Source organism: Amphibalanus amphitrite, unplaced genomic scaffold (genome assembly GCF_019059575.1).
Source record: "Amphibalanus amphitrite isolate SeventyFive unplaced genomic scaffold, NRLGWU_Aamphi_draft 000221F_arrow, whole genome shotgun sequence".
NCBI lineage: Eukaryota > Metazoa > Arthropoda > Thecostraca > Balanomorpha > Balanidae > Amphibalanus > Amphibalanus amphitrite.
Window position 1 is genome coordinate 540,789 of NW_024881716.1, and position 10,691 is coordinate 551,479.

At 48.0% G+C, this 10,691-nt stretch overlaps 1 protein-coding gene across 1 annotated transcript in view; it reads left to right on the forward strand.

Annotated features, from left to right (window-relative positions):
• The window catches only part of LOC122385531 (histone H1-like), a 28,208-nt gene extending 17,724 nt beyond the window's left edge, over positions 1 to 10,484 (forward strand). The window contains exon 2 of the mRNA XM_043373872.1: positions 9,840 to 10,484. Within this exon, the coding sequence (XP_043229807.1) occupies positions 9,865 to 10,431 (567 nt within the window). The 5' untranslated portion in view covers positions 9,840 to 9,864 and the 3' untranslated portion in view covers positions 10,432 to 10,484. The remainder of the gene's footprint in view (positions 1 to 9,839) is intronic.
• The last annotated feature ends 207 nt before the right edge of the window (positions 10,485 to 10,691 follow it).

Here is a 10,691-nt window from a genome sequence, read left to right on the forward strand (position 1 = left end):
GAAGTAGCCACACAATTCGCCATACATTATGCTAACATTTCATCAGCACAACAGTATACTCCACAACTAACCACAACACTCGATTCCCAGCTTGCTTCCCTTTCATTTCACTCCAACAACACCGAAATATACAATGCACCATTCACAGCACATGAACTACAATCAGCACTCAACAGATGTGGCAACACATCTGTTGGTCCAGATCAGGTCGCCTACGCTTTTCTCAAAAATCTCCCTGAATCTGGACAGCAAACCCTCCTGGAAACTCTAAATCACCTTTGGGAAAACAATTCGTATCCTGCTTCCTGGAGCGAAAGCACCATTATCCCTATCCTCAAACCTTCTAAACTTCCCTCAAACCCTTCTAACTATCGACCTATATCTCTCACCAGTTGTGCCTCTAAACTAACAGAAAGAATGGTTAACGGACGAATTAGGGCGTATCTCGAATCAAACAATCTTCTTTCCACTTACCAAAACGGATTCCGACCTGGTCGGTCAACTGCTGATTGCGTTACTCACATAATTGACACAATTCAAAGAGGATTTCAAAGAAGGGAATACACGATCGCAGTCTTCCTTGATTTTAAAAACGCCTTCGACAAAGTCAATAAATCCGCTCTTCTGATTAAACTTCATCGAACTGGTATTCGCGGCCATATGGCGAACTTTATACAGAACTTCCTTGCTAATCGAACATTCAAAGTCCGTTGTGGCCACACCTACTCTCCACTCTTTACGCTAGATCATGGCCTCCCACAGGGCAGTGTAATTTCTCCTACTCTCTTTTTGATCATGATCAATGACCTTTTCAACAACACACCTAGCAATATACAACACTCTCTTTACGCCGATGACGTAGCCTTTTGGGTTTCTCATCGTGATCTTGATCAAGGCCTAACAATCATGCAACACGTTCTTGAAAACATAGAAACATGGTGTAATCAATGGGGACTCGTCCTCTCATCAGACAAATCAAAGTCGGTCATTTTTTCAAGACGACTCCCCAAAACAAATCATCGTAACCTTAGAATCAACAATTGTAATCTTCAATTCGTTTCACACTTCAAATATCTAGGCATAACACTTGATTCCTTGCTTAATTTTAGTAAACACTTCGAAGACATTCAACAACGATGCGCCAGACGACTTTCGATTATGAGATGTATAGCCGGAAGGGAGTGGGGAGCCGATCGGAGAACCCTCCTCCGTCTATACACCTCCCTAATTCGTCCTATCCTGGATTACAACGGTTTCTTATACGATGATATAGCTACTAAAAAAATTGATTCTCTCCAAGTGATTCAGAACACCGCTCTTCGTATCATCACCGGTGCAATGAAAACTTCCAATATTGACAATCTTCACATTGATGTCAACATTCCTACACTTGATCGACGACGCAAATATCTTCTTCTCCGCTTTTATCTTCGTTGCTGCGCGAACCCCTCGAATCCCTCTAATCAAATACTTACAAATCGATATTCTTCGTCTCCTCCAAGCGATCCTGAAAGGAGATTCCCAGTGATCAGTTATCGCGTAGAAAAGGCTCTTAATCATTTCAACATTTCTTTCCCGTCCATTTTGCCTATCCCCCCTCTAACCTCATTCTGGCTGGCACCCATCCAGAACGTAGATCGTCTTTTCTCAGAAAATAAGAAGCATATCTCCTCACAAGAAATCTCTCAACTCTTCATACAATATGTAAATCAATACAACGATCATACTTTCTTTTATACTGACGGATCACTATCAAACGGCAAAACAGGCGCTGGTGTCACATCAAAAGTCTACGAAAACTCCATTCGCCTGCATAATCTTTTTACGGTCTTTTCAGCTGAACTATCAGCGATTCTGCTAGCTATTATCTATATCAACAAGCAACATATCCAAAAAAGCGTAATTTGCACTGACTCAGCTTCGGCAGTCAGTGCCATCTCAAGCAGAAAAAAAGAAGACAATCATATAATATACATTATCAAGAAACATATAATTACAATTCAGAAACAAGGATTTGAATTCCGCCTGTTGTGGATACCAGGACACGCGGGGATTCCCGGTAACACAAGGGCGGATCTCCTAGCGAAAAATAGCCTAGACAAACCGGAAAGAAACACACTTCGTTGTCCGCACAAAGATATTGCTAATCATATCCAAAATGCTCTTCTCGACCTTCGCCAATTCGACTGGAATAGTTTTCCAAATCAACATCTACACCCGATTCACCCAAAAATCAAATCATTTGCTTCTTCCAATCAAAGTAATCGTCTTAGAGAAACGGTATTGGCCAGGCTGAGAATTGGACACACCAGTATCACACACCGATACATCTACCAGCACGAACCCCCACCCACATGCCCACATTGCACACCACTAACACGACTCAACATTGCCCACCTCCTTCTCAACTGCCCACACTACGACCAATACCGTCAACCCATCATTCACTACACAAACACACACAACCTCAGCCTGGACCTCCCAACACTCCTGGGTGATGATCATCCAGATCTAATTGAACTTCTATTTACCTTCCTCAGTGATTCGAATCTCATCAATAGCATATGATCGCAACCCAGCACACAGTATATAGATGTTCTTATGATCCTCCATCGTCGTCTCCATCCGCTTCGTTTTGCTTCCATTCGCTTTCGTTCTCTCCGCCTTTTCCAAGTGTATTTATATATGTGTGTAAACTCGACAGGGATCCCTCTTAAAGGTTGAGGCCCACTCGAGACACAAAAGCTATCTGGCCGGACACCCCGGGCGCGGCCTAGGTGGCTTGCATCCATGGCCCCCGGGAGTGGATGAAGGTGATAGCTCCACAAACACACATACACATTAGCGATATAACGTAACGTAATATAACGTAATTAAAGAAAGGGCTTTTTTACTGTGTACTTTGGCTGAAAGCACAGGTTTTTGCCCTCTTGGTTAGGCACCAGGTTTTTTCTAGTTAGGACTTTTCCTGGTAAGTTCACCCCACAACAACACACACCAAACAACAGCACACAAATCAGCAGCAAGTCTCAGCAGCAAGTTCTATGTAAGTAACCAAATTTATTGTCTCGCCCATCAGGCACCTTTCGGCCTTCCCTTTGCTTTGAACCCACCGGACGCCACATGAGCCGGTTTAACGTAGTCTTTTGCCTTTCTCTTAGTTCTTGGGCCGGAATCAAATAGCCGGCATTAACGTAACGTAAACGAAAGACCTGGCCAATTGCCAGCTAGTAACTTTCCCCTTCCCCCGGCTATAGCCACTTGGCTTGCCGGGAGGACAAAAAAAAAAAAAAAAAAAAAAAAAAAAAAAAAAACCGGCTATAGCCACTTGGCTTGCCGGGAGGACAAAAAAAAAAAAAAAAAAAAAGCGACTATTCAGGCGTGCCACTGCGGCCATTAGGTGATAGGCTACGGCATTTCTGCGGCTGCTTTCAGCTTTTAGATCCCCGGCTGTGTGCGCCCGTCTTTATTAAGACGGGCGACACACCGGCGGCGCTAAAGCCCCGCATAGAAGTGCTCGTAGTAGGCAGGTAATTTAGGATCGTTTTCGTTTTCTTTCATTCCCTCTCTCTTCTAGGGACATCCTGTCCCACACCCCCCCCCCCCCACATCTTTCTCTGATCTTTCGTTGCTGTTTGGGGGCATCCGAGGTCTCCGGCAGCGCCGGCCCTCTTCGCCCAATTTTTTTATCCGGATCGGACTAATTTTGCTATCTGCGGTTCTGCCCGCTACTGGTTCTTAATTGTTAGTTACTTTCACACATCTCCACCAAGTTTCGTTTTCCTTCCACGTCATGGCTCCGACCACCGACCCCGGTGAGCGGGAGCCACCTGCTGTGCTCCCCACCCCCAAAGATCCGCCCGACGGCCCCTGCTTTCTCCTGATCAAAAAAGACAACGGCGATTTTACGAAGTCCAATCCATTTGCTCTGAAACGTGCCCTCGACACTCTCTGTGGCCCTCTCATCTCCGCCAAAACCAATAACACAGGCGCACTCCTCGTCGAAACTACCGACAAAACCCAGTCCATCAACATTCTCCGCACTAAAACTCTGGGTGGCCTCCCGGTCACAGTAACTCTGGCCAGCCGCATGCGGGTCACCATGGGCTGTGTCCGCAGTGACGCTCTGACGTCGCTCACTAACGAGGAACTCCTCCAGGAGCTTGAGTCCCAGGGGGTCTGCCGCGTTGAACGCCTGCGCTCCCGGAACGAGGCGGAGTGGGGCCCCAACCCTACCGTTAAACTGGGGTTCTATGGGGATGCTCTCCCTTACCACATCTCCTGCGGCTACCTGAGGGTCCCAGTCAACCCGTGGATCCCGGCGCCGACCCTTTGCAGCCATTGCTGGGAGGTCGGCTCCCACACCGCGCGCTCATGTCGTCGCCGCTCCCCCAAGTGTGGCCGCTGTGGCCGGTCGAACCATGTGGCGGGCGACTGTCAGGCAGAGACCCCCTCCTGCCCCTCCTGCCGTCAGGCCCATCCGGCGTGGGACTCGAACTGTCCAGTACGTGTCGATGCTAGGGACTGGCACCGGGCCGTTCAAAAAGAGCGTCGTGATGCCCACCGCGCCGCGAGTCGCCAAGCCCCTCCCGTTCAATGGCCGTTGAACCCCGCCGAGTGGCCACTCCCCTCTGAAGCCCTTCCCAGGGCAGCAGAGTCCCGCTCGACAGCGAAGCGCGATCCACGCACACCCGAACGAGACGACGGAACCGGAACGCGCCCGGCCATGGAGCTCGCCCTTCCGAGCTGGGTCAGCGAGACGCCAGCGCCCCCCGCGGCGGCCCTCAGCGCGCCACAGACCACTGACTCGCCTGCGTCCCCTGCGGCGGTCCCGAGCGACAGCGAGACGCCCGCGTCGGCCCTCAGCGCGCCCACAGCCAGCGAGACGCCCTTGTCCCCCGCGGCCGACCCCAGCGCGCACACGGAACACCCACCGACCCCAGCGCCCCAGGTTGCTAAAGCGGGTGAGTCCCCGGATCGCGAGGGAAACTATTCCCTTTCCGAGGCATCAACGGAAGCCTCCCCGGTGCTTGACCGGACGATTGTTCCCTCCACCCCAGAGACTGAGCACTACAGCGAGTCAGACCTCTCGACCGCGACCTCAAGCCCGGCCAGCCCTAACATTAGGCACCCGGTGGCACCGCCGCTCCCCAGGCCCAAGTCAGGCGCGCCGCACCCGTCAGCGGCTTCTGGTACAAGCGACACTGACGACGAGTGGCCAGAGTCTGCGCCGGAATGGTGGAAAACGAGTCCTGCGTCTCACAATCGCTCCCAGTCGCGATCCTCTTCGACAGACCGCCGTCTGACTCGCTCGGCGGTGCGCAGCCTTAATCTTTAAACATGAATCACAACCGTCCCGAATTCTTCCTTCAATGGAACACTTGCTCGCTAATACACCACTGGGCTGAATTCAAAAACTATATCTTGCATAACAAACCGTTGGTAGCCGCAATCCAGGAAACCAGATTTTTGGATTCAGACTCTATAAACTATAATTACAATATCAGGGACTACTCTCTATATACTAATAACGTAAACGTTCACCCACGCCAAGGCGGCTCGGCGCTTTATATTTCCAATAATCTTTTGCATCACCAAATCTCACTCCGCACAGCGCTTAACGTTGTCGGAGTCAAAGTCAAAATTGCACAACGTGACCTGACTATCCTCTCTATTTACCTTTCCCGTTCCTTTCCTTTCAATCCTTCTCAAATGTCAGAATTGCTTTCCCAAATCTCCCCTCCATTCATTGTGATGGGAGACTTCAACGCCTACCACCAGTCGTGGGGTTGTGCATTTAATGACACGCGCGGAACACAACTGTTTAACGTAATTGACTCACTTGATTTGATACCACTGACAAATCGCGTCCCCACGTGTACACGCATCAACAATGGCGTCGCGTCACACACCGTCATTGACTTCGCCATCACTGACACTAACACCGCACTGCTCTTCACACAGTATACTGCGGACGACCCACTTTTTAGCGATCACTACCCACTTCATTATTCCCTTGACGTCCCTTCAGGACAATCCAACTTCAATTTTCTTCCCAGATGGAACTTTCGCAAAGCCGATTGGGCTGAATATCAAAACCATATTAACGTAAACATCCAAACTCCCCCTAGAGATATTAACACTTTTCTAGATATAATACTTAACGCCGCCCGTAAATCAGTCCCACTTTCAGGTCCTCCCCGCCCCTATAATAATGCTCCATGGTGGAACAGTGAATGCCAGAGAGCGGTCGCCCTCCGGAGGCGGGCACTACGCGCCTTTAGGCGCTGCCTATGCTCAGCTCATGAGGAGGAAGCGCGTAAGGCTCGTTCTCATTCCCGCAAAATTATTCTTAGTGCAAAACAATCGAGCTGGCAACTTTTCTCGAACAACTTTAATCGTTTTACCCCCCTATCGCAAATATGGTCTCTCATAAAATGTTTCTCCAACAAACAACCCCGAAATTATAAAATTCCACACCTACACATAAACAACACCCACTATCTCACACCACTAGAAGTAGCCACACAATTCGCCATACATTATGCTAACATTTCATCAGCACAACAGTATACTCCACAACTAACCACAACACTCGATTCCCAGCTTGCTTCCCTTTCATTTCACTCCAACAACACCGAAATATACAATGCACCATTCACAGCACATGAACTACAATCAGCACTCAACAGATGTGGCAACACATCTGTTGGTCCAGATCAGGTCGCCTACGCTTTTCTCAAAAATCTCCCTGAATCTGGACAGCAAACCCTCCTGGAAACTCTAAATCACCTTTGGGAAAACAATTCGTATCCTGCTTCCTGGAGCGAAAGCACCATTATCCCTATCCTCAAACCTTCTAAACTTCCCTCAAACCCTTCTAACTATCGACCTATATCTCTCACCAGTTGTGCCTCTAAACTAACAGAAAGAATGGTTAACGGACGAATTAGGGCGTATCTCGAATCAAACAATCTTCTTTCCACTTACCAAAACGGATTCCGACCTGGTCGGTCAACTGCTGATTGCGTTACTCACATAATTGACACAATTCAAAGAGGATTTCAAAGAAGGGAATACACGATCGCAGTCTTCCTTGATTTTAAAAACGCCTTCGACAAAGTCAATAAATCCGCTCTTCTGATTAAACTTCATCGAACTGGTATTCGCGGCCATATGGCGAACTTTATACAGAACTTCCTTGCTAATCGAACATTCAAAGTCCGTTGTGGCCACACCTACTCTCCACTCTTTACGCTAGATCATGGCCTCCCACAGGGCAGTGTAATTTCTCCTACTCTCTTTTTGATCATGATCAATGACCTTTTCAACAACACACCTAGCAATATACAACACTCTCTTTACGCCGATGACGTAGCCTTTTGGGTTTCTCATCGTGATCTTGATCAAGGCCTAACAATCATGCAACACGTTCTTGAAAACATAGAAACATGGTGTAATCAATGGGGACTCGTCCTCTCATCAGACAAATCAAAGTCGGTCATTTTTTCAAGACGACTCCCCAAAACAAATCATCGTAACCTTAGAATCAACAATTGTAATCTTCAATTCGTTTCACACTTCAAATATCTAGGCATAACACTTGATTCCTTGCTTAATTTTAGTAAACACTTCGAAGACATTCAACAACGATGCGCCAGACGACTTTCGATTATGAGATGTATAGCCGGAAGGGAGTGGGGAGCCGATCGGAGAACCCTCCTCCGTCTATACACCTCCCTAATTCGTCCTATCCTGGATTACAACGGTTTCTTATACGATGATATAGCTACTAAAAAAATTGATTCTCTCCAAGTGATTCAGAACACCGCTCTTCGTATCATCACCGGTGCAATGAAAACTTCCAATATTGACAATCTTCACATTGATGTCAACATTCCTACACTTGATCGACGACGCAAATATCTTCTTCTCCGCTTTTATCTTCGTTGCTGCGCGAACCCCTCGAATCCCTCTAATCAAATACTTACAAATCGATATTCTTCGTCTCCTCCAAGCGATCCTGAAAGGAGATTCCCAGTGATCAGTTATCGCGTAGAAAAGGCTCTTAATCATTTCAACATTTCTTTCCCGTCCATTTTGCCTATCCCCCCTCTAACCTCATTCTGGCTGGCACCCATCCAGAACGTAGATCGTCTTTTCTCAGAAAATAAGAAGCATATCTCCTCACAAGAAATCTCTCAACTCTTCATACAATATGTAAATCAATACAACGATCATACTTTCTTTTATACTGACGGATCACTATCAAACGGCAAAACAGGCGCTGGTGTCACATCAAAAGTCTACGAAAACTCCATTCGCCTGCATAATCTTTTTACGGTCTTTTCAGCTGAACTATCAGCGATTCTGCTAGCTATTATCTATATCAACAAGCAACATATCCAAAAAAGCGTAATTTGCACTGACTCAGCTTCGGCAGTCAGTGCCATCTCAAGCAGAAAAAAAGAAGACAATCATATAATATACATTATCAAGAAACATATAATTACAATTCAGAAACAAGGATTTGAATTCCGCCTGTTGTGGATACCAGGACACGCGGGGATTCCCGGTAACACAAGGGCGGATCTCCTAGCGAAAAATAGCCTAGACAAACCGGAAAGAAACACACTTCGTTGTCCGCACAAAGATATTGCTAATCATATCCAAAATGCTCTTCTCGACCTTCGCCAATTCGACTGGAATAGTTTTCCAAATCAACATCTACACCCGATTCACCCAAAAATCAAATCATTTGCTTCTTCCAATCAAAGTAATCGTCTTAGAGAAACGGTATTGGCCAGGCTGAGAATTGGACACACCAGTATCGCACACCGATACATCTACCAGCACGAACCCCCACCCACATGCCCACATTGCACACCACTAACACGACTCAACATTGCCCACCTCCTTCTCAACTGCCCACACTACGACCAATACCGTCAACCCATCATTCACTACACAAACACACACAACCTCAGCCTGGACCTCCCAACACTCCTGGGTGATGATCATCCAGATCTAATTGAACTTCTATTTACCTTCCTCAGTGATTCGAATCTCATCAATAGCATATGATCGCAACCCAGCACACAGTATATAGATGTTCTTATGATCCTCCATCGTCGTCTCCATCCGCTTCGTTTTGCTTCCATTCGCTTTCGTTCTCTCCGCCTTTTCCAAGTGTATTTATATATGTGTGTAAACTCGACAGGGATCCCTCTTAAAGGTTGAGGCCCACTCGAGACACAAAAGCTATCTGGCCGGACACCCCGGGCGCGGCCTAGGTGGCTTGCATCCATGGCCCCCGGGAGTGGATGAAGGTGATAGCTCCACAAACACACATACACATTAGCGATATAACGTAACGTAATATAACGTAATTAAAGAAAGGGCTTTTTTACTGTGTACTTTGGCTGAAAGCACAGGTTTTTGCCCTCTTGGTTAGGCACCAGGTTTTTTCTAGTTAGGACTTTTCCTGGTAAGTTCACCCCACAACAACACACACCAAACAACAGCACACAAATCAGCAGCAAGTCTCAGCAGCAAGTTCTATGTAAGTAACCAAATTTATTGTCTCGCCCATCAGGCACCTTTCGGCCTTCCCTTTGCTTTGAACCCACCGGACGCCACATGAGCCGGTTTAACGTAGTCTTTTGCCTTTCTCTTAGTTCTTGGGCCGGAATCAAATAGCCGGCATTAACGTAACGTAAACGAAAGACCTGGCCAATTGCCAGCTAGTAACTTTCCCCTTCCCCCGGCTATAGCCACTTGGCTTGCCGGGAGGACAAAAAAAAAAAAAAAAAAAAAAAAAAAAAAGCGACTATTATTACTGACTATACCTGACGCCAGAAAAAGATGACCGAGTCTACCGCTGCCACCGCCCCTGCTGCTGGCGCCGCCAAGGCGGCCAAGGCAAAGGTGCCTCGCACCAAGCCGACGCACCCGCCCACCAACGAGATGGTCCAGGGAGCCATCAAAGGTCTGAAGGAGCGAGGAGGCTCGTCGCTGATCGCCATCAAGAAGTACATTGCAGCGAACTACAAGGTCGACGTTGAAAAGCTGGCGCCGTTCATCAAAAAGGCTCTCAAGACTGGCGTCACCAGCGGCGCCCTGGTGCAGACCAAAGGCAAGGGTGCCAGCGGATCGTTCAAGCTGTCTTCCGCTGCTGCCAAGCCGGCCAAGCCCGCCGCAAAGTCGCCTAAGAAGCCTGTGGCCGCGAAAAAGACACCAAAGAAGACTGCTACCAAAAAGTCCGCGGACAAAAAGAAGACTGCCAAGTCTCCCGCCAAGGCCCAGAAGCCCAAGGCCAAGCCAACCAAAGCTAAGAAGGCCAAGTCGCCGGCGAAGAAGCCCAAGGCACCGAAGCCCAAAAAGACGGCTGCCAAAAAGCCTGCCGCCAAAAAGGCCCCGGCTAAGAAGTGAACGATGTGCCTGACCGTTCCGCTGGCACATGTCAATGGCTCTTATCAGAGCCATCTAATCGTCTCGTTTTTGTCTTTTTAAGCACAGATGATATCTGGATCTCCCCACTCTCCTGGGAGACGACCATCTACTTCTCCTCGAAAAACTCTTCGCATTTCTCAAGGACGCGCAACTTCTCCACGAACTTTAACCCCCGGCCTGGCCTAGTGCCAGAAACTTCCTCCTCTCCTACATTCTTCTCCGCCATTTTCTCTCCGCCG